The 24,428-nt window shown below is 47.3% G+C and overlaps 1 protein-coding gene across 1 annotated transcript; it reads right to left on the reverse strand.

The window, feature by feature from the left end:
* Nucleotides 1-60: 60 nt before the first annotated feature.
* Nucleotides 61-24,207, reverse strand: ttc28 (tetratricopeptide repeat domain 28). The gene is made up of 34 exons (XM_058056635.2): nt 23,922-24,207; nt 23,227-23,559; nt 17,908-18,055; nt 17,569-17,841; nt 17,372-17,502; nt 16,725-16,946; nt 16,461-16,649; nt 16,291-16,387; nt 13,646-13,842; nt 13,426-13,579; nt 13,177-13,348; nt 12,926-13,094; nt 12,679-12,839; nt 12,127-12,615; nt 11,821-12,013; nt 11,673-11,753; nt 11,357-11,609; nt 11,179-11,288; nt 8,733-8,862; nt 8,424-8,651; nt 8,192-8,351; nt 6,478-6,618; nt 6,264-6,396; nt 6,016-6,195; nt 5,480-5,949; nt 5,169-5,416; nt 4,186-4,310; nt 3,995-4,072; nt 3,767-3,920; nt 2,620-2,696; nt 2,340-2,469; nt 2,166-2,273; nt 1,290-1,887; nt 61-1,202 (listed from the first exon to the last, which is right to left on the reverse strand). The coding sequence occupies exons 1-34, from the start codon at nt 23,961-23,963 to the stop codon at nt 395-397; spliced, it is 7,182 nt and encodes a 2,393-aa protein (XP_057912618.2). The 5' UTR covers nt 23,964-24,207; the 3' UTR covers nt 61-394.
* Between the last annotated feature and the right edge of the window lie 221 nt (nt 24,208-24,428).

Here is a 24,428-nt window from a genome sequence, read left to right on the forward strand (position 1 = left end):
AACAATCATGGACACGCAATAAATCAAATGCAGTTAATGTTTAAGTGATTCTCAGCAGAATAGCAATCAATAAAAATCTTTATTGTGGTCTCAGCAGGTGTCGAATAGTTTAGATCAAAGTATAAAGACTGAATGTGAAATAGTACAGTTCACATTACACTTCATTACAAGAGTTTGCATTTAAAAAAAAGGTTATAAAGTCCAACTTCAGCATTCTATCTTGTCTTACTGCCTCTTAAGGACACTCAAACATTCGTTACAGCCAAAGTCACATCCTCATCACACCTCTCCAAGCTATTTTAGAAAAACCTTCTACTCTATCAACCTACTCAGACCATTCGGTCCTCCCAGCATCATCATAGAAACCAAACAAGGACTTCTCAAATGAAAGTTGTCAACATTTAGAGGAAGGGAAAAAATGTCCTGCTAGAAACCTGAAGTTTTTTCCAGAAGAAAATTTAGTGTTTGCTGGAGTTTTGGAGGCAGGAGGAGGTTTGGCCTCGTTGCCGCACTCGGGTGGATCCTGTCGGGGCGAGAGGTTCAACAAACCCAGAACATCTTTCTGCACTGTGCTCATTTTCTTCCCCCCACCAGGAAGTACGCGAGCAGGGCACGCCCCCTCATGTTTGTGGACCACCCTGAAGCTTTTTGACTGAGGAACGTTACCATCTAGCTTCGCTTTCAACGTGTTTCCTGAGCTGGGGGCGGGTTCTCTGCCGCAAGGTGAGGCAGCGTCTTGAAGATTGAGCTGAGACGTAGTGTCAGGTGATGAGGAAGGCGGCAGCTTCTGCAGGGAGGAGGACCGGGTTGGCGGCTTGGGCCGGGTCGCTTTGGGCGACAGAGGACTTCGGAGGGGACGGGGAGAGGACAGAGCTGTGAGACTTGCTCTGCTTGGTGGTCTGCTGAAGGCACTGGTCTCAGAGGCCTGAAAGGTCCGCGCCCCCCTTGTGAGAATCGGGGTGGTGGGGGTGGAAAGAGAGTGCTGCCTCCCCTCGTCCCTCCTGGGGGCCCGCCCTTGAGCTCTCTGCAGGTTCTCCACAGCTTTCATGTGGCTCTGGGTCTCCTCAAGGATCTTGCGGGCCAGCTCCTGGGGGTCCAGTTGTCCTGCAGGCCCATGTCTCTCCTCCTGGGACTTGATGGTGCTGTCTGTCTCCGTGCTGGAGTGCTCCGACTCAGAGCTGCTCATCTTGGCTTTGCCCATCCTGTGAGGAGATGAGCAGGACGGAACATCAGCACGTGAGAGAGCAGTGATGAACGACTAAAATGTTCTTTCAAACACCGAAACTCACACTTGTTGTTTGGGTTTGGTGGGAACTGGAGGTGGAGGAGCTTTCTTTGGAGACGTCGGCATGCTGACGCTTCCCCTGGAGGGTACTGCGATGGAGCCCCCCCCAGCGACCCCTCTGCCATGGCGGTGCCCTGCAGGCGGCGACAGAGCGTCGCATTCAATCCCCCCTCGCCTCAGAGGCTCACTGCTGATAATGGAGTATCCCTCATAGCTGTCGTCGCCCGCCTCTCCTTTGCCGTGATTGGTCAACCGCCTCACTTGGCCTCCTGGGCGGCGGTGCGAGGCGCACAGCCCCGCCCCTCCGTGAGGCACCTCCACCGTCTCTTGTGGATGCGAGCGCAGGCTGATGATGTCACTTCCTGCGGGCTCGGGCCGTGATAGGAAGCTGAGGGAGGAGGTGAGCGAGCTGAGGCTGTACACGGAGATGGCATCACAAGACAGCGCATCAGGGCAAACCGGAGGCAGGAAGGAGGGCCGAGGTGGGGAGCAGCTGAGGGAAGTGGGAAAAGATGGAGGCTGGGGCGTTGACTGCGAGGAAGAGAGGGACTCCAGAGAGGAAGAGCTGTCCATGCTTAGACGCTTGGGAAGCTCTGTGGAGTCTGAACCATGACACACAAGAATAATGCATGATATCAAGGGCCATGTTTATATTTACTGAGTGCTACACATTAGAACTAGTGTACAAAAAGTGCAGTTTCATGTCACATCTTGTCAAAGCATCTTCCTGCTGGAAAATGTTGATTGAATCTATGAAACAGCACCCTCTGCTGGATTTATAATTGCAGCACACCTTTTTCGCTGAAACATGCACCAGCAATTCACTTTCTATTTATGTTACCATTAATTGGGATGTGGATAAATGCAAAGTTCTACGTACCAAAGAGAGCCAGCAGAGCCTGAAGGGCAAAGTGCATAACCCTCCTGCTGGCCTGCTTCCCCGTCTTCAGCATGACCTCCTCCTGACCCACCTCACAAAGGTCAAAACCTGCCAGACAAAAATAAATTCACTCAACGGTCAAGCACAATGTTTGCATGCTGTTTGCAGACCCACCGAGTGCAGCGAGGAACTCATGGCAGCCCGGCAGTCTCCACAGTTGAACGCTGACGGATGCTTGGATGGGAGCCAATGAGAAGTCGTGCTCCTTGTCAGCTGACTGCAGCTGCACCAGCACTTGGTGAAGCTGTGCAGAGCACGGACAAGAACGATGCTCGCATAAACACACCGTTCATCGTTCCCAACGCTAAGCCTGAGCCACGGCACTGTCGTGCATGCATGACAAATAACACAACGACATGGACTCGTTAGCGAGGTTGCTAAGTATTTTAGCTACCTTGTGTATGAGCTGCTCTCCAGCTTCAGGTGCTGTCACCAATTTGCAGAGAGCCTGCAGAGCTGCAGGGCCAAGTCCTGAAAACACAAACACATTTGCCTTGTTTTGGTCGTATTGACTTCACCATAGAGCAGGGGTCTCAATGGTGTTGGTCTCAACAATAGTTTGAAGCCCCCGTGTTGATATGAAAGTTTAATGTTAGTGCGGCCCGCGCAAGTTTGATATGGATGCTGTATGGTATCATGTACCCAGAAAAAATTATTACATTTGATTAATGTTCATATTAAAGGTTAAATAACTGTTAATAGTTATCCTCCCTATCCGTGTGGAAGTGGTAAGTTTTTGGCTATTTAAGTTTAAAGGAAATAACTTGAAGGCTAACCGTTTAGGTCGCTAGCTCTCTAGTTTGCGAGTTAGCATGTGTCTCAAGACCCTGCAGTTGCGCAATATGTTGTAAATAAAAAGAGTATAAATGTGACTATAGTCGTGTTTTGTCATGTCTACAGGGCTCTAATAATGCTGTGTTAATTATAATCTGAAAAAAAAAATTGTCTACCCACCAACTATGTGGTTTCTTTTGTATTATTATTATTATTATTATTATTATATTATTATTATTATTATTATTATTAGTTTGTATTATTTGCAGTTTTATGATTATTATTATATTTATTTATTACTGATTGATTGATTTTCTTTATTCTTGATTTGTTTATTTATTTTTCATCTTATTTTGTGTAGAAAAATAAAAATTTGGATATTTGAGAACAGTGGAATGTTTTATCAGAGCTTTTCTTGTTGAAAATCGGAACCAAAGCAAAGTCTATTCATTTTTCTGTTTTTAATAAATGCGTTTTTGTTTTTTTTGGAAATCCTGATGCGGCCCAGTCTCACCCATACCCTAGCTCCAGTGGCCCCCAAGTAAATTGAGTTTGAGACCCCTGCTATAGAGTGACGGACGGTGGATGAGTGGTTAGCATGTTGGCCACACAGTCAGGAGATCGGGAAGAATGTCCGCTTGGACATCTCTGTGTGGAGTTTGCATGTTCTCCCCGTGCAAAAATCAGCTAAGTTGCAGGGTCTCGAATGCCAAAACACGACTCTGCGGGGATCCACTGTATTTCATAAGGAAGCAGGGTGCAGGTACCGAGCAGGGACTGCAGGGTGATACTGCACTGCTGCAGACGCTCTCCCGGGTCTGATGTGGGGAAGAACACGGCCGCAGGGAAACCGGCGCTGCCTACGTCCATGCGGAAGCCCACTGCAGATAGCAGTGATCGCCACCCGGGCACTCCGCCCACCTTAAACGACAGAGCAGACCCAATGACATGAGCAGGGGGGAGCCATGGAGCCATGGACACGCACACACACACACCTTGTTGTCCACGCTCTGCTGTGACGTGTACATCGGGTTGGACTGGCCGCTGTGAATACGCTGCAAAGACTTCTCCACCTGCAAAGAAAGAAGCCATCAAGACTCAACATTCACTCAGCAGTATTAGAAAGTGCTCTTAGTGGGATGTGGTGCGCTTCCAAGTTCCAAGTTCCATGTTAAAGACGCCTCACCAAGTGTAGGAGTACTCTCAGGGCGTCTCTGGCCCTCTCCGTGTGCTGGAGGACCTCTGCTAGGGCTTGTCGAAGCAGAGACATGGGACTGTTCACTTTGACGTCACTGCCAATCAGAAGGTAGCCTGAAAAACAACATCGATGTATCGATTAATATCGATTCTTTTCCACACCCTTAGTTCACAAGTGTGTACACGTAGCCGATGATTGAGCACCGGCATCTGAAATGACAATGGTCATCTCTTTGAGCCGTTAAATTCAGAGGTCTTGCGTTGTGTTTGTTACATCGAGTATCTCTTGTACAACTTTGATACAAACGTCCTAAAATGGTGCCTGCGGCCCACAATGCATTGTGCGATCATGATTCCGTATTGTACACGTGATCCAAGTTGGCGACATAAACAAAACACTAAACAAGCGGGCAAACACAAGCAAAGGCAAAACTTTGGAAAAAATTTGGGTTGTTAACCAAAAAAGGTGCTAACCAGGGAGGGCGTTAACCAAAGCTGTATTATAATAGTGAGACTAACCACTTGAGGGCGCCAAAGCGCTAGTGGTGTTACATTGTTGTTTCCTCCAGTGGTTACCATATTTTATGCACCATAAGGTCCACTGAGTTATAAGGCAAAGTCTTATTTCGGTATTATTTCTGTATACTCGACAGGCGCTTCCTCCGTGTTCATGTACATTTTTCAGTTCTCTGGCATCATTGTCAGAGTCTGTTGTCATTAGGTAGTCCTCCTGGCATTTCCACCATCGTCCCGTCAAACACGGCGGGTTCCCTCTCATCATTGTCAGAGTCTGTTGTTGTTAGGTAGTCTGTGGTCGCTGGGGGGTGACATCATTTTAAACAACCTGTCTTTTGTTAATCCTCCCAGAATGCTAGCAATTCCCAGAATTCATTTTTACAGATTTTGTACTTAAAATACACTTGGTTCCAAAAAGTGCAGATATTTTGTTTAATATGTCCTCTGTTTGCTGACCTGCCCAGTTAGAAGGATGTGAGAAGTTCTTGGAGGTCTGCAGCGTCCTCATGGCCTCACTCAAAGCAATGCTGGCTGTGGTCCCATTGAGGAGGGCTCCGTAGAAGGTCTGCATGAACAGCTTAGAGGCAGCGGCCGGTGTAGGCCACAGCGACACGCACACGCACTGGACCCCCGCTGCCAGGAAGGCTCGTGTCAGGCCCACCACACCGTCCGCAGTCACCCTGCCACTGGACTCGGGGTACGACCTGAGAACGAGGGGAGTCGATGTTGAAGATCAGGAGGACGATTTAAACGTGAAAAGTACTAACCTGAGGACCACCAGTTTGACGTTGAGGTTGAGCTCCAAGATATCTGCCGCCGTGAGGAGGAAGTCTTGAAGCGGCGGACTCTCACAGATGCTCTCCTCATCTCTCTCGATGTACGAGCCTCCATCTTGGTGTGCGGCATCAGTTGACACCATTTTCAGCGCTGGCTGGGTGGTATGTTCCCTGCTGGGGGCAAAGACCAAAGCGGCGAGCTTCCAGGAAACGTGAGTGGCCAAGTGAACGCACTCCGCCCGCATTAGAGCGGCAAGGACCCGCTCCTTTGTGGCGTTGACTCCAGTGAGCGGGCGACACCCGAGCTGCTCCCCCAGCCAAAGAGCCTCATCCTGGGCTGAGGGTAGCGGCCCCCATAGCCAGCGCCTCATCAGGCCAGAAGGCAGGCGTGGTGCCCCCACCACGGCGGCCACTGAACCCCCATCGCAGCATGACAAGGAGCCATCAAGACGTGGAGGTGGCTACAAGTACAAGTACAAGGGATATGAGATGCTAGCAGTCATAAAAGCTTTTCCTCCAGGTCTTACCTTCATGGAGCATTGCAGGCTCACTAACGACGGCACACAAACGAGACTAAACATCTCATAGAGATACTCGTTAGAGGAGCTGCCTTTGAGCAAGGCAAAGGGCACCAGGTACAAGTCTCCCTCCAGCACTAGAACCAGCTGCCTGTGTCTGCCCACAGGCCCTCCACCGTGCATCAGGGCCTGGAGACGGATATGAGGAGGCGGAGTTATAAGGAAATGTACCGACCAGCATGCAGAGACGCACGTACCGCCTCCATCGGCGCGATGAGTAAGTCGTAAGCGGCCCGCAGAGGAGATTTCATTCCCAGCCAGCAGGAAGGAGATGATGATCCATCCTTCAATGAAAACGCCGAGTTCTGGCTGCTCACGCTTCGACAACTTCTGTTTACCAACACGTCACAAAGACCGTCAGCAACACAACAGGAAGTGGAAAACATCTACATGGAGTCTGCCAGCAGGAACCTGTTAAAGACGTTGTTCCGTGACACCATGCGCAGGTAGCCGCTGGGGTCGTCGTCTGAGCTCATTTTCATGTTGACATCGTCAAAGTGTTGATCCAAAACATCTCCTGCTTCACTCTCCGTCTCGCTGCCTGGATGAAGCCTGCAAAGACGACGTTTCAAGTTGATGAAGTGATTTAATTTGTTACTTACTGTAGTAGAGATGTCAGTTATTATCAGAAGACCCATTATCACATACTACAGTATTAATTGTCCCTGTACCCTAGAAACCGCCCATGAATGATACGGGAAAAGGCCCAAATGATACTGTGTCAAAGCCCAGGGCAGTGATACTGATAAAATATAGAGTTTAACCATGTCCAGTATCAGCCCCCGTAGCTGTCCACTCAGAGCGCGCTGCTCTGGTATCGTTCCCGTGAAACAACCAATCAGAGAACAGCTCACGAGTGCTTAGTGCCTAGTGCTTCTCCAGTCACCAAAAAACCCAAACTTGATTAATGGAACTTTAATTGTCAGACATTGATAAGATAAGACTGTTGATAAAATATTATTCTTGAAATATATTTGCAATTGTTGTGTTTAGATATAATACATGTAATAAACTGAACATTTTCTGGAAACAAAATGGTCTTTTGATTAAATAGTATGTGATAATAAGATCATCACATGGTTTGTCTGGTATCAGGCCCAGTATCATGCCTCCGCGTGGCAGTATACTGATACTGACACTTGGGGGCATGATACCTGGCCTGATACCAGACAAACCATGTGATAACCTATAATTATCACATACTACAGTATTAATTGGCCCTGCACCCTAGAAACTGCCCATGAATGATACGGGAAAAGGCCAAAATGATACTGTGTCAAAGCCCAGGGCAGTGATACTGATAAAATATAGAGTTTAACCATGTCCAGTATCAGCCCCCGTAGCTGTCCACTCAGAGCACGCTGCTCTGGTATCGTGCCCGTGAAACAACCAATCAGAGAACAGAGCACGAGCGTGAACACACAGCGTTTGTTTTGCTGTTTTGCTGTTTCGGTCTCGGGCTGATACTGACACTTAGGGGCATGATACTGGGCCTGATACCAGACAAACCATGTGATGATCTTATTATCACATACTATTTAATCATGAGCTTATTGTCACGTACTATTTAATCAAAAGACCATTTTGTTTCCAGAAAATGTTCAGTTTATTACATGTATTATATCTAAACAGTGTAAACTGTGTGTTCACGCTTGTGCGCTGTTTGGTTGTATCACGGGCACGATACCAGAGCAGCGCGCTCTGAGTGGACAGCTACGGGGTCTGATACTGGACATGGTTAAACTCTATATTTTATCAGCATCACTGCCCTGGGCTTTGACACAGTATCATTTCGGCCTTTTCCCGTATCATTCATGGGCGGTTTCTAGGGTACCGGGCCAATTAATACTGCAGTATGTGATAATAAGATCATCTAAAACATGGTTTGTCTGGTATCAGGCCTGGTATCATGCCCCCACGTGCCAGTATCAGCCCTCAACCAGAGGTCGATACCGGGCCTGATACCAGACAAACCATGTGATAACCTATAATTATCGCAGGAAAAAATAATGCAACAAGCTTGCTAGCACAGTCGACTGATATCAGATATCGATAAGAAAGCCAATATCAAGCATGTTTACTACTTATGTAACATGTATGTACTGCAGTGTGTGGTCAGTGACACCTGCTGAGATGTCCATCAACACCCAGAACCTCTCTGACGTTGAAGATGTACTGATCCAGAGTAAGCGGACCACCACCTTGGGGGCTCAGGCCGCCATCTTGGAACACTGACGCGTCAGCTCCAGCCTCTCCAAGACAAACCTGGTGGAACTTGACGATACCTGTCACAACACCGCAGCAGGTTGAGACGCATAAAACGGGCCCCCGGACAGTGAGTGTGATTGTCCTGGTACCTGCGCCAGGAGACATGAGCCAACTGTAGAGGAACCCCCCCGCCAGGGAGAAGTACAGCACCATGGCCTTCTGGGAGTTGACGGTCTGCAGGATGTGCTCCACTGTGACGGGGGCGTGCGGGTCCGAGCCCTCCGACGGCTGGCCTCCTTTCTGGCGCTCTACCAGGAGGTCCACGAAGGTCCGTGTCCGTCCTCGCTCCGCTATGGCCAGTGCCTCCTCGTGGCGGCCTGAGACGGCACAGGAAGCAAACTATGAACAGTTGGTCAATGTGGTGAAGATCAGCGACTGGCCAAGAGGAGATGATCTACCCAGGCTGACAAGGACTCTCTGGAGAGCCTGGTAGGAGCTGGTTTGAAGATCGAACAGCGAGAGCTTGTAGTCTGAACTGTGCTGCGTCTCGTGGCGGATTGTCTCAAATAGAACTGATGCTCTGTACAACTGAAACACACACACATCATATTTACTCGGGATGTAGTACTAGGGAGAATCAAACCCGGGTCTTCCCAATCTTTTGACTCTGTGGCCAACATGCTACCCACCTCACCTCGTACTTCGGTACATGACAAAAATAACAAAATTAATTAATTAAATGAATAAATAAAAATTTATGAAATTAAAAAATATTATATTCGGAAAGCAGGAAGTGAACAAATGTAACAGTTACTGATTGTAAAAGTACCAGATGGAGGGGTAGGATTTAATAAGCTTTGCTTCTTCCTACTCCTTTTGGACATGTGGAACTGGGAACTGATTATGTGATGCATTCAATTGTAATCTGATGCATGTTCAAATGAAATAAAACCATTTCCATTACCATTACCACTCATCCATCATGCGGCCCTTTTAGTGGACCAAAAGGACAAAATCACAGGTACAAGTGGTCCAAATGAGTTTTCTCCATTGGGTTTCTGGGGTCTCCCTTGGAGATGAGGTGAGAAGCAGTCATCCGGGAGAAGCGCTGCTCCTCCGAGCCAGATGAGGTGGTTCGGGCAACTGGCCAGGATGCCTCCCAGACGCCTCCCGGGGGAGGTGTTCAGGGTACATCAGACCGGTAGGAGGCCTCAGGGAAGACCCAGAACACATTGGAGAGACTATGTCTCTCAACCGGACGGGTAATGCCTCGGAATCTGCCAGTAAAAAACGGACGAAGTAGCTGGGGAGAGAGAAGTCTGCTACCCCGCTACCTAACCTCGGATAAGCAGAAGACGATGGATGGATATCTATCTTGGAAATAAGGACTATTCTTTGATTAAAACAATATATACAGTTAGAAATCCCACCGCTTTTGCACGTTTTAGTTGCAAACGGCGGCTTGTCCCACTTTGTTTGACTACTATATTATATTTAAACTACTACTATTATATTTCACCTCACCTATTTTCAACGGGCAAAATCTTTCATTTCAGTGAATTTCATTTTCATTTTCAGTGAATCATTCCGGTTCATTCAGGAAAAAGATCTGTTTATTACGTTAATTTCTTTCATTCCGTTCATTTCGTTAATTTCGGTCAATTGGTCGTTAGCCTGTGATCCCCCCTGTGCATAGACCTGGTCAGCCATGTCGAGTCAGTCCGTTCAGTCATGTTCACGTTCGTTCCGACTCAACAGCTCAACAACACATGATGACTAGAGCTGTGTCGGTCATGAGCGAATGGGTCAAAATAACTAGTTCTTTTTTGTGAATGGAATGAACAAGGTCACCGACATTGTTGGTCAATCTCTCGGTCTCGGTCTTTCAGTCAGCTAACCCCATCCACCCACAGAGCGAGGCGCGACGATAGGATAAGACAGGCAAGCACGCAGATAGTCTCGCCCTGCAAAAGCAACGGTGAACCGACTCTCCAGCCAATCAAAAGAAAAAAGTGGACTGAACGGGTATTTTAGGGGCGGTGACCTCGTTCATTCCGTTCACAAAAAAAAATCTATTTCTTTTGACCCGTTCGTTCGTGACCCATTTTTAGTGCTTTTAATTTGATGTTGTCGTAGTTTTACAGAATGCATAATAAATAACATAAATTAAATGGCTATAATGTACGCATGTTTTGCTTAAGTGTTGAAAATCCTTCCAGTGACTACATAGCACACTGCTAATGCTATTTACATCCAATCTTGTCTTCAGTCATGCTAAGCTACCAAGCATGGCCTACAAATGTGCTGCCAGCCGAGGCTCTTGCGTTGTTTAAGGCGGTTGCTAGTCTTGCGATACTCGGTGCATATCTCTACAATTGATGACCGTATTTTCTGGATTATAAGTCGCACTTTTTTCATAGGTTGGCTGTTCCTGCGACTTATACTCCAGAGCGACTTATAAATGAAAAAACTGTTTATGTTACATAAACACTGGACACCTTTTCTGTTCATGTTTATTTTTTGTGTAGCTGAATAACCATTGTGTTAGCATATCTTACACCTATTCAGCCTGTTCTCTAGTCTTTTATTGTTAGAACTTGACTTCCAAGAGGATGTAATGTCTGTTTTGGTCAAGTAGTTTGTAAAATAAATCTGGTGAATAAATTATTACTGACTTATGGTGAATGAGTGTGTTCTATTTTGCCTATTTTTGGAGAAAAAATATAGTAAAAATATATATTTTAACCAAAAATCTTCAAATTTTAATGGTGAATCATAAACGGGTGAGCATCCACTATAATAGCATTAACAGCATTCACACAATAAATCATAATGTCATGTGGAGATGATACATGCTGTTCCAACACTCACCACTGGGGGCAGTACAAACACACACACACACACCTGGTGCTGGGCCTCGTCCATGTTTCCAGCAGCCCACAGAGACAAGCCAAGGCGATGGCGTATCTTGGCTTCATCTTCTTTGCGAGCTAACTGCTCAGCCAGGCGCAGACCTGAGGAGGCGATGCTAAGACAAGTAAGGACTCTAGTCCGACTCCTTGATAAAAGAGGAGTTCCTGACCTTCTTGCAGGTACATAACAGCCTGTGTGTAGTTGTGCAGAGCATGGTGGATCCTTCCCAGGCTCGCATAAGCCAACGTTTTTGCTGCCAGGTTGTTGTTTTGCGCCGCCACACTCAGGTGCTGCTCCTGGAAGACCAGGGCCCTCTCGTAGTTCCCCATCGCTTCGTAGGTCAGGCCCAGGTTCCCGTAAGCTCGGGCCTGGTTCTTCATGCAGCCCGTTTGCTCCGCTATGTCCAAAGCTCTTTGATGCCACTGTGGAGGTAACGCTTGATTAACATCGGCATGGTTGGCGTGTCAGTGAGACCACCTTCACACCTGTCTAGCTGTGGCGTAGTCGGCTATGAGCTGATAAATGCCGCCAAGTGCATCGCTGGCTTCTGCTTCTAGGGATTTATCCTGGCAGGAGAAGAAGGACTGTTGACATTTCTGGAGTGTTTCTGCACCAAGAAAGATGAGCGCTCACCCCAGCCGAGCGGGCGATGTTGAGCTGATGTTCCAGGCAGGACAAGGCCTGCTCGTAGTTTCCCAGCTGGCTGTGCAGAGCGCCCAGCTCGCTGTAAGCCTGCGCCTTGCCTCCTGCTGCCCCGCCCAGCTGGTGGGCCACCACCAGCCTCTTCTCAAAGCACACTAAAGCTTGCTGGAGGTTGCCCACAGACCTGCACGAAAATAGCAAAGGTTAACCTTCCCAACTGAACTGGACCGGACTTCTCCTATAAGGCGCTAGTACCTATTGCATAGCATAACAAACAACACGGTGTGCCATCACTACCTGTGAGCATTGCCAAGTCCTCTGTAGGCTTTTTCCTGGTCCTGGACATGGTTGAGATTTTGAGCCACAGTCAGGGACTTGTCGTAACACTGAATGGCTTCCTCAAAGTCCCCCAGGGCGTTGTAGCAGTCAGCCAGGTTCCCGTAAGCCCTTCCTCGATCTGACACGCTCTCCCTCGCACTCAGCTGTTGCAGTGTGGCCAGCTGCTGCTCAAAGAAGCCAATGGCCTCCTCAAAGAGCTCCATGTTCATCTTGGTGATGCCCATGTTCCCGTGGACCTGGGACTCCAGACGGGCATCGTGGAGCTTCTGAGCCAGGCTCAGCTGAGCCTCATAGCACTGCAGGGTCGTGTTGTAGTCTCCCAGGGCCATGTGCACGGCGGCCAGGTGACCAAGAGCGTGGCACTCTCCCTGAGGGTTGCCCAGATCTTTGCGAAGGGTCAGCTCCTGGCTGTGGAAGGACAAGGAAGAGTCCAGCTGGCCAAGTATCCTGTCAGGGGGATGCAGGGTAAGATCGTGACCTGGAGAAGAATTCAAACTTTACTGACCTCACCTGTGAACTGATCCTAGAGCAGAGTAGGCATCAGCCTCCATCTTCTGATCCGTGATCTCCTGAGCCAGAGATAATTGCTGCTGGTAGAAGCTGACTGCTCCTGATAGATCCTGCTTACAAACATTGATATCTCCAAGGTTCCCCAATGCCCGAAAGATTGCCTGCACAACACAACGGAGCATTCTTTAGTGTTTCATCAATGTCTTGTGAAGACTCCACAGCCATTTTAGCCAACATGGATGTCCACCTGTGTATTGTCCAAAGCTTGGCCCAGCAAGAGAAGATGTCTGTAACACTCTTCCGCTCTGCTGAACTCCCCCAAGGCTTTGTGGGCCAGGCCCAGGTTACAGTAGGCTTTAGTCTGGGCCAGCTTGTCCTGCAGGTCTTTGGCCAAGGCCAGATCCTGTTCATAGTATCTGACAAGTCCAAGATAGACGTCCAAGTGTGTTATTGATCTCAGGCAAATCTTTACTGACTTTTGTGAGCTGAAGTTCTGACCTGACAGCGTCCCGGTACTGTCCCAGGCAGAAGTGGGCATAGCCGAGGTTGTGGCAAACTTTGCCCTCTTCCTCCAGGTCCTGAAGGCTCGGCGCCAGGACCAAGTACTGCTGGTAGTACTGTAAAGCCTGAGAGTATTCACCTCTGAAGCTGTGGAAGTTGCCCAGGTTTGCTAGAGAATGGAAGAAGGGGGCAGATTTGTCAGTCCAGGTCCAATCAGAGTCTTTTGTTGTCTTTGGTCTGGCTTGCCTAAAGCTCGAGCTTCACTTTGCGCATCATGAAGCTCCCGTGAGATGGTCAGGTGGTGCAGGTAGTGCTGGAGGGCTCGGTCCAGAGCACCCAGTGCCTGGTAGGCCACTGCCAGGTTGCCATGCGTGGAGGCCTGGGAGGGTCTGTCATTCACCTGAAACACATCACACATTCCCACAATGCTCCTCTCCGCAGGTAGAGATGCTAAAAGGAGCGTCACCTCCAGTGAGATGTGCAGTTCTTGGCGGTGGTAATGCACAGCTTGGTCGTAGAGGCCCAGAGCGTGGTAGGCGTTGCCCATGTTGCCGTAAGCTCTCCCCTGGGCGGCGTAGTCACCCAGCTCCTGGGAGAAGATCAGATGAGCCTTGTGGAGCTTCAGAGCTTTCTCGTAGTCACCCTTTAACTGGTGGATGATGCCTGAGGAGGAACAATGGGAGGGAACACTGAACTTTGACAGACAGATCTCCACACAGAAAGATCTATACTACTTCCTGTGCAGGGTTGCTACCTGATGAAGCTAATGTAAACACTGAAGACAAATAGGCCTGTCAATATTGATCATGTATTCTCAGGGTACTGAACCAATCACAACTGGACTGTTCAGGTTATCTTTGAAGACATTTCGGGAACAGTCGGGATTCTCCTGGAAATGGGGCTGGCTGTATGTACGTTTGTGCTTCAAATACTACTGTTAAACTTCAAATTGGTATCAAATTAATATGCAGACTTCCATCATAGCCGTTAGCCATTACAAAAAAGTCAATCTCAAATTCAAGCCATTCAAACAAAAGGATGCAAACATCAGACTGAAATAATAAAAGATATGTAGGATGATTACTTATCTATTTACGTTACAGTGGGCCTTTTATGCTCATTTTTGGCCCTTTGTATTGAGTTGTGGACTCCTATAGAGGAGCTACACACAATAACCCTCACAGAAATCTTTCTAGTTCTTCCAGAATCTGCACCTATTCAAGTCTGTTTTAATGTATACCACCCACGGCCCGCCTCCAGGCACGCCCACTCCGCTGTGGTTGGTCACACTCTCAGGTGCTTAAAAGGACTTCCAGTTTGTGCCGCTAGCTGCGCACCCAACTTTATAGGAGTTGATAAACGGTATAGGAGTTGATAATAAATGTCAATTTATCGTTTAAAAATGTCGGCTTTTAACATACAGCCATATGCGTTGGATCCCGAATCCGATTTGGAAGTAGAGACTGGACAGTCCGAAGTTTCTCAAGAAAAGAGGTTACTTCAAGACATCTCTCGGTGGTAATAGCTTAAGCATTTGTTTTCTACAGCATCGGTAACATCTAATGTGTTTTGCAGGACTACCGGCGTGTAAAAAACTCGGATAGAGCCCCTCATTGTGGCGGGAAAAGGCTGTTAGCAACCCCGCTCCCTGTATGCACACTCTATAATGCTGCACAGACAAGCGCTTTTGCTCTATGACTTACACAAAATAAACACAGTTAGGACACTGATAACTGTTACTTACTGCTGGCTCTTCTGCCTCTTCCACAAGACCAAGTAACGTTGGAAAGGCGTAGGATTTGTTGGCTAGTCCAGCAGCATACTGGCCCATGTTCACAAAACAGTCCAGCATCAAATGCCGTAGACAGATTAAAATACATTTCATTTGCTAATAGGGGATCAGGAACCCCAACCGCTTGTGCCTGATGGTGGCGTCTTTAGGAATTGTAAACAAATGTGGCTTTCCTGTACAAGCCATTGCTAGCCACGTAAACACAGAAGCAGAGCTTGGGGGGGGGGCAGCGAGCTTATCAGGATTACAGCCACGCTCATATAAGGAAGTAGGCTCCTCTGTGACATCACAAAGGAACAGTTTTACAATGCCCTCTGGAACCGAGCTTTTTGAGCCATCCCAACCGTCATTATCTGAAACTCTGGCATCCTTTAACACGAGAATACAACATTCTAAATACATTTGTAGGTCAGAAAAGTGGAAAAAGCATAATAGGTCCCCTTGACGCTTTTTAAAAATGTAACCATGAAAAATATTTCTTTTATTTCTGACACGGAATTTTGAATTAATCAATATAGTTAATTCATTATCTTCATTATATCAAGCAAATTAAAATAGGTTAAAAAATAATATATAATAATAATAAAATAATATATAAATAATATATAAAAAATAAAATAAAAAGGTTGGTGTTTTTTAAGTGTGCAGGAGTAGGGGTACATGGCTTCAGGTCAAATGTCTGAAGGGGTACGCCACTGTGAAAAGTTTGGGAACCACAGAACTAGAGCTATCCTATGCTAAAAGACTAGATAGGACTCGGACAGTACTAGAGCTGTCCTATTTTAGTATCGGTTCATGCTTAAAGACTAGAATAGGACTAGAGCTAGATACTGGGTAGAACTAGGATAGGTGTATCTAGTAAAGACTAGAATCGGACTAGAGCTAGATACTGGGTAGGACTAGGATAGTTCTATCTAGTCTTTGTGCATGAACTGTTAGAACTAGTGCTGTCCTAAAACTAAAAGGATAAGACTCGAGCTGTCCTCTCTAGTCTTTCTCTATGAACTGAAGTTTTGCATCTCATCTAAACAAGCTTCATCAGAAGTATGTTGAGTGTTAATTAGCAACACCCCCCCCCCCCCACTGGCTGTTGGTGGCTCCTCTATGAGTTATGTCCACTTCTTTTCCGACAACCTCATGTCCACACATACACACACAAAGTCCACTCAGCAATGGTGTCAGGTTGAATGGTTCTTCGATACCACAGTGACAGCAGAAACTTAAACCTTAATTAATAAAAAATGAGTGCTGATTGGCTGAGAGGTGCAGCAGCAGTCATGTGGTAAGGTGATCTCGTATTATCTTCAAGATGCACCTACCCAGGTTGGAGGAGGCTCGGCCTTGAGCTGCTACGTCCTGCAGCTCCTCAGCAATGTCCATCTGGTGTTGGTGGTACTGCAGCGCCCTATCCAGGTCCTGAGGATCAGACACAAACATGAACCAATGTTCTTGAGAACTTTGGTGGCATAGTAGTTGTTCAAGCTACGACCTGGGTGCATCGAGCCGCGTGGCCAAGCCCGGCAAAGGCCCTCATCTCTATGGTGCGGTCCGCCAGTTCCTGGGAGAGCTTCAGGACTCGAGTATGGTAGGAGACGGCCTTGTCGTAGTCCCGCTGAGAGTGGTAGGCGCTGCCCAGGTTGCTGTAGGCCCGAGCCTCCTCGTGGCGGTTCTCCAAAGTCTGACAAGAGATGAGGTGATGACATCAGAAGCTGCAGCAAACATTCAGATGACAGCTTGTGAAGCGGCGTCACACCTTGGCGATGTCCAAGTGCTGCTCGTGGCACTGGACGGCACTGGCAAAGTCTCCCAGTGCGACGTAGACGGCGCCCATGTTGCCTAGCTGACGGGCCTCCGAGAGACGACATCCGATTTGTGTTGCTAGAGCAACGCACTGCTTGTGGCTCGTGAGTGCGTTGGGATAGTCGCCGATGGCTGTGTAGACGTGGCCCAAACTGCTCAGGGCATCGGACGCAGCCTGAGGTCAGGACACACGTTAGCACTCGGGTTAGCAGGAAACACTAGCATGCTCGCTCTGCTTCGTCATCGTCTTCTACCCACTCAAGTGGGTCTCTGATTTCATCATTCTGAATCTTTGGATAATGAATCCACACTGCGGAAACGTTCTAAAGAAATACAAAGCAGCTAAACTAGCAGGATGCTAATAGGCTAACATAAAGATAGCATTAGCATTAACCACTCTGTTTACACCATTTTTAGCATATTACAGCTGTCAAATATTTAGTTTTTGTAGTTTTTATTAAACATTAAGAAGAGGCATTTTTGATGCACAATAGCATTCATATTTATTTGGAGGGGAAACACAGCCATGACAGCGACTGTCGGTGGCGGCCATATTGGCGCACCAGCATGACGTGGTAAATGAGTGCGTCGCCTTCAAACCTCTTTGTCCTTGAGCTTGATAGACAGGACAAGTTGCTGCCTGTGATTGGCCAGCGCTTCTCGATAACTGCCTTTGGAGAAGAGGGCGGAGCCAAGATTGCCATGGGCGCGGCATTCACCCGATTGGTCGCCTGCGGGTGAGATGAGACACTGGTTCATTCTTCATCTTTTCCCGTGGGTTGACAAATCTCACCCACCTAGAGTGCGGGCCACCTCCAAGTCCTGCTGCATGTAGGTCAGGCTCTTCTCCGTGTTGCCTAGCGACCAGTACGCGGCGCTGAGGGCCGAGAAGACGGAGCCGCGCAGCTTCAGCGAGCACGTGCCGATCTTCAGCGCCGCCTCCAGCGCTGCGGCGGCGGCGACATGGAAGCCGTGAGTCAGCAGCTCCTGGCCGATGACTGACACGACCATGAAGGGGCTCCTGTCCAGCTTCATGGAGCACAGCTGCTGGTAGGTGGGCTTCAGGGTCTCTGAGGGTGGGGTGAGAAGGCGGCCATGTTTGACTGAAACTTTCACTGACAAAATGAGCTTATTACCTCTGAGCGGGGACTTCATGGCGGCCTCTACCATGCCCGACAGCAGCTGTAGACTCTTTGGGTCCTGAGCCAGGCCCGAGGCGAATGCTGCCAGTGCGTCTCCATGACGACCCAGGTACTGCAGAGCCACCGCCTGACGGAAGTATGCCTAAAGATGGCGGGAACAACAGTTTTTGTACACTTTTTTGTGTACTTATTTAGTGTGTGTTATTCTCTTAAAATGAGTGTCTTCAGGTGTCTGATTGGTTAAAATGGCTTTATAGCACCCCCTGTTGGGCCGGTGTTCACCCAACAGCCTGCTCATGTGTCCTTTCTCCTCATTTGATAATCACATTACTTGTCCCGCCTGACCCTTGCTTTGTCCAGCACATGCAAGAAGGTCAAAGTTCAAGGTGGGTCGCGAGTAATTGAAGTTAACCTGAAAGTACGATATAAATGATGTGCAGTAGTGTGTTATTAGCGAGAGCAGATGCTTCGATTAGCACTGGTGACGTCACACTGATGGAGGACAGATGGCGATGTCAATGTAAAGTGGACTTGATGGAGATGGATGTCTCAGGGAATCAGACATGCGACACACAAAGGCAACATGAGTTGCGTTGGGCAGGATGCTGCCTCTACTTAGCTATGGTTAGCATCACGGGTACATGCATACTACTAGATGCTACGCTAACTAGCTAGTTTGCATTAACTGAACTGTCAAGCTTGATTGTCCCACACAAAAAATATATTTTACAAGGATGTCCAATATTGGCTTTTTTGACAAAAAACGATATGCCGATATTATCCAACTCTCAATTTCCGATACCAATATCAGCCGATACCGATATGTGTAGGGTTGAACATGTGGTGGAATGAACACATATGCATTGCATACAGCATTTTTTTAATATCGGTTTTCATGATGGAGAAAAAAATCTGGTACCGATATCAACCGATATTGCATTTTTATGCTGATAATTATTATCGGACATCCCTAATATTTTAACATAAAATGTTTTGTTTTGTGTCCATTTAGCCACATGCTAACATTAGCATCGCAAAAAGAAGTGCAGACACATTCTACCGACAGCTCACTCGTTACACGCCAGCTCCTGTCAATCAAACTCAGACACACACATCCAGTTGCTGTCAATCATAGACACATCTTAATTAAACAAGGCTACTGTCAATCACACACAAATAACACTAATTAACCCTACATGCTTAAATTGCATTTACTATATAAAGCTTCCCTTATGTTCAAAGAGATTGTAGTCCTGTGGGAAACACTGCATAGTCCAGTATATGTATTTGCAGTACACAAAGTAGTACTACAAACTCTTGAGCGTACAAGTTGACTCACCTTCCTGCGAGGCTGCCATTTCATCATGTTGACCAACCACACAACTTTACAACACCCTCGCCATCCGCTTCCAACGCCGCCGGCACGTCCCTGAGCGGCGTCCTGACATCACAGCATCACCTGCTCACTCGTCAGCCTCACAGCCTGTGACCGCTCACAGAGACCGACGCTGACACATGATAGGCTGCACTGATACTATGACACCTCCTCCGTCCTCCTCTTCTCACACACACACACACACCACTCTTGTCCTTCTGCAACAACACAAACTACAATCAAAACCAACACGTGTGGTATTGATTGACTACCAGTTCAGGTGTAATCACACCCATTTACCTCCAAAAAGCAGAAATGTGTCACGTGGTCCACTTTAAGTTTGACGTTCTTTTTATTTGAACAGAAAAAAGCAGTACCACACCACACCGGCAGGTGGCAGCGTGCTCATGCTGACCAGCAACACGAGCCACGAGCCCATTCAACAACAAGCGCATTTGACCTTTGAACCCTGCCTGCCTCCTCTGGCCTCATAAACTTCATGCTCGTCCTCACAGGGTCAAAGGTCATATTAGCAATCACGGAGGGGTAGGTAAAGGTCAAAGTGAACGTCACAAGGAGGAAGCTATTCAGCGATCACATCTGGCCAGCTGTGTATGACAGTAGACGCTTCTGAGGCGGTGGTGAATGCTCATAGACTGACTGAATGATGACGTCATCACACATTGCTTGTAAAAGTACAGAGTCCGAGGTCAGCACAGCAATAAAACACTAAATACAATAATTATTAATAAAACAATTCATACACTATTTTTTGTAAAAAGACAAAGCACTAGCAACCTTTTCATGTCGACATTAAAACTATTACGCGTGTTATTACTGAGCGACCTGGCAGCTTTGTGATCTCCGAGCGTCTTTGAACGGAACGTAAGCCCTGCCGCTTGTGTGTGTGGCTGCGGAGGTGGAGGACAGTTGATTTCAGTTGAGTTTGCCGACAGAAGCTTGTTGTCTTTTTTGCACCCCAGAGACTGTTCGGCGACAGCGTCCTCGTCACCCCGACAACGTCCGGGTAGACGTTAAAATACTTTAACTTTAGTTATGGTGGTGGCTGTCCGCTGTTCATCGGAGCCTGGCCGTCCGCGAGCCTCACTTTTTGTATTCTTCCGCGCTAGTTCTTGAGCGAATCTCGTCTTTTATTACTTTATTTATTTATTTGAGTGCGTATGTACAGTAACGAACTGAGGAACATCTGTACATCTACATTCTTTTTCTCTTTTTCTTTTTCTCATTCTCTCATCTTTTTCCCCTTCTTCTGAGGGTGTAAAATCTAAAAGGAGTCCAATGCTGACCTCTAGTGGCAGTATTGAAAACCGGTATATTTCTTGATTGAAAAAAACGGATTACTACCGTGAATAAATCAAACTACTTCTGGTAAAGTCAATGATTCGTGAGTGTCTAAGAGTGTTTCATGTGTACAAGGTGGTTCCCCTCACATGGGCTGTGGCACCAGGCCCAGGATTAGCCAAGTGACCCAGACTGAGGTCTGAGCCGCAGCCTGCCATGTAGGTTCTCCCTCAAGGGGAGGAACCCCAACACTCTCTAATCTCATGCGGTCCACCTTCCTGACGGAGCCAGCCATTCTGGTCCTGGTCCACTGGTAATGACAGGGAAGAACCCACAAGGCCTCTCAGCTTGAAGACATCTTGCTGCTCACTTAGCTTGTTTAAAGAACCAACACACATGAAGCTCATCAGGGGCACAGCTCTTTCTGCCCCGAGTCTAACTAAACCCAGCTAATTTTCAGGACAAAAAAATGTTTGCGTGTGTATGAAAGGTCAAAATGCATAGAACAGTTTTAAAGCATGTTTTAAAAATATATTGTGTGGATATGAATGTTGCCATTTGTCAGTGGGGCAGTTATGACCGCGCCCTACAAACTGCCTAGCAACAAGAAACCAAGACTGTTGCTCCGCATTGCTGCATCTGCTTTCTAGATAACGTTTTGTTTCCCTTTTGTGATAGTTATAAGGTGTACATATAAAATAAATTAAGAAGTCAAACAATAAACGTGTTGAATGATGCTAAGCTAGCTTCAGTGGCTAATTGAGCCAACACACAACCTCACTGAAGTCTCAATGGAGACATCCAAAAGACAAGGACGAAAACACAAAAAGTTCTTTTCTGACCTCAGCGGTGACCCGTAGCCAATCAGGAGGCCAGGCTGCACTCGCACACTGCACACACACACACACACACACACACACACACACACACACAGCTTCTGTTGTTGAGCCAAATGGAGGCCAAGGCCGAACGCCAGCGTATAAAAAAACTAAGAGCTGTGCAAAGCTACCAACACACACACACACTTCCGACCATTCTCTTTCACAGAGGCAGGAAGTCACACACACACACACAGAAAACGCGGCTGTCGCCCTCGCCATCCTTTACTTCCCAGGCAGCGCCATCTTGTACGCTTGGCTACAGAAAAAAACAACACGTGTGTTGCTTCTTTTAGGGCGGGGCTACCTTGTGATTGACACCTCAGCACACATGAGCTTAATGAACTTAGCATCAAACGTGAGGAAGAAGTGTATGTGCAATAATGCTAATGCTAAATTAGCCACCTCCCCCATAAATCGTTTTTTGGAAATTTTTTTTACGGGTAATTATCTTTTAAAGAAAATACTGAAAACAATTTTGGTTCTTAAAAGGGACCTATTGTGTTTTTTTCCTCTTTCCTGACCTATAAATGTAGTTAGAATGTTATATTCTTGTGTTGAACGATACAAAAGTTTCAGATAATGAGCTTTGCGCATTTGGAAGTGAGCCCTGAAAGAAGTTTGGGATGTCTCAAAACGCTAGGTTTCAGAAGGCGTGGTAAAACTGCCTCTTTGTGATGTCACAGAGGAGCAGACTTCCTTATATGGGCGTTGCTATAAGCCAGATAATCACAGCAGAGTGGGCGTGCTTGGAAGGAGGGTCTGAGGAGGGATACATGAAAACAGACCGTTTGCACTTGAACCACGAAATCCAAAGAAATACAGCTGAATAGGTGCAGATTCTGGAAGAACTAGAAAGCTTTGTGTGCGGGTTATTGTGTGTAGCTGCTCTATAGGAGTCCACAACTCAATACAAAGGAAGTTAGGAGTTAGGATTTAGGCTAGGAGCCTGACACTAGGAGCCCAGAGCCACCAGCCAGGAGTTAGTGACGATGAAGTAGGGGCTAGGAGCTAGGAGCTAGGATCTGGGATGTGGAAAAACTAGGAAATAGGATAGACGGGTTAAGAGAGAAAAACTAGGAGTTCGGACCAAGTGACTAGGAGCTAGGAAATAGGATCTACAGATTAAGAGTGAAGGACTTGAAGCATAGATCTATTGGCTAGGAAATAGGAAGTAGGAGCCAGTGGCTTACAGCTCAGAACTAGGACCTAGGACTGGTGGCTAGAACCATGACCTATGAACTATGCGATTAAACCTAGGATCTTGTGGCTCCGCGTGAGGAACTAGGAGCTTGGACCTCGTGGCTAGGAGCTAAGAATTAGGTGATAGCAACACAGATATAGTGGCTAGGAGAGAAGGACATGGTGGTAGGACGTAGTAGTCCTCGGGAGTGTGACCAATCACAGCGGAGTGGGTGTGCTTGGAAGGAGGGTCTTCGGAGGGCTACATAAAAACAGACCGTTTTCACCGGAAGCACGATATCCAAAGAAATACAGCTGAGGTGCAGATTCTGGAAGAACTAGAAAGCTTTGTGTGCTGGTTATTGTGTGTAGCTGCTCTACAGGAGTCCACAACTCAATACAAAGGGCCGAAAAATAAGCATAATAGGTCCCCTAATTATAAAAAAACTGGTCCATTTTTTTGTGTGAACACACTTGTTGAGGCTAATCATTCCAATGATTGTCATGCTAACGTCATGCTAACGATACTAATGTGAATTCTTTATTGAATTGAAGCATGTCAGTAGCATGTCCTACCTTGGTCCATTTAGGGTTGAGGTCCCGCGCCGTGTTGGCATCCTCCAGCGCCAAGCTGTACCGACCCAGTCTGAGGTGGGCCGCCGAGCGGTTGCTGTACAGGACGCAGTTCTGGGGGTCTAAGGTCAAGGCGTCCGTGTAGAGACGCACCGCCAGAGCAAAGTCCTTCTGTTGGCAGGCCTGGTTACTGCAGCGCACCCGTTCCAAGAACTCGGCTTTGGTGGGACCGGCTTCGGAGCCTGGTGGAAATCCCGCCTTCTTCTGGGCCGCCATGGCTGAGGAGGAGGCGGCTGAAGAAGAGGCGGCGGTGGAGCGAAAGCCCAACAAAGAGAACTGAGGAGGAAAGAGAAGGCAGAAATCAGAAACCTAGTGGCCTGGAGGACTTTTAACTATTTTTAAGTATATAATGTAATAGTACATGTGAAAAATAATGCATATTCAATTCTAAATTCTAGAAAAAGCATATAAATAAATAGCATTTGTTGTGTTGTGTTGACATTCACACACCATTGTCAACTTTCTACAACAACAAGCCACCGGTGACGTCACAAATCCAGCTTGCGCATACTTTAAGTTGCCAGCAGGAAACAAACAACTTCAAAGTTCTAGAATGTTCTGCCAGCACGCAAGAACACGGTGAAAACAACTATCGATGTGGGTTTTTTCACGTGTAAAAACACTCCGGCGTCACTCACCTTCTCCCCGGAAGCTCGGTTCTTCTCCATCAGAACTTTCATGTCTCATCAAACTCGTGACGCAGCGCGGCAAAGAGTTCTGGGAGGTTCGACTGCTTCCATCCGGAACCCGCACGCCATGTTTGCAGGAGCTCACCTCCTCCTCCTGCCCCGCTAAAGGAAGGTGCTTGTGGCCGAGGGGGGCGGAGGGGCCTGGAGATCCGGTCCGGTGGCGGTCCACTCGGCATCTGGAGCCTCTCAGAACCAGATCTTACGATGACGTCACAGAGGAGTTAAATCTGATTAAGAGTGTGAACGTCTCATTGGGTCTGGTCAGCAAACAGCAGCAATAAATACAAAATGGGGCCTAAATACACTCATACACAAACACCAATGAATATAAATAAACTGCATTTATGTAAAAGTGTTAAGAAGTAGCCGCTACATTCTTGTAGTGTCCACTAGATGGCGACCTAGTACATCGTACAGCCCGCAGAAAACAAATACAAAACAATGACATAAATACAG

Source organism: Doryrhamphus excisus, linkage group LG19 (assembly GCF_037039965.1).
Source record: "Doryrhamphus excisus strain RoL-2023G ecotype Guam linkage group LG19, RoL_Dexc_Guam_v1.1, whole genome shotgun sequence".
NCBI lineage: Eukaryota > Metazoa > Chordata > Actinopteri > Syngnathiformes > Syngnathidae > Doryrhamphus > Doryrhamphus excisus.

What these genes read in the sequence shown, in the direction of transcription:
- ttc28 (XM_058056635.2), bottom strand. Translation starts at nt 23,963, where the DNA reads ATGAAAGTTCTGATGGAGAAGAACCGAGCTTCCGGGGAGAAG. An exon ending in TCAAGCTCAAGGACAAAGAG is followed by an intron (nt 16,947 to 17,371) that starts GTTTGAAGGCGA and finishes TCCTGACCTCAG; the next exon opens with GCTGCGTCCGATGCCCTGAG. An exon ending in TGAGAGTACTCCTACACTTG is followed by an intron (nt 4,073 to 4,185) that starts GTGAGGCGTCTT and finishes CTTTCTTTGCAG; the next exon opens with GTGGAGAAGTCTTTGCAGCG.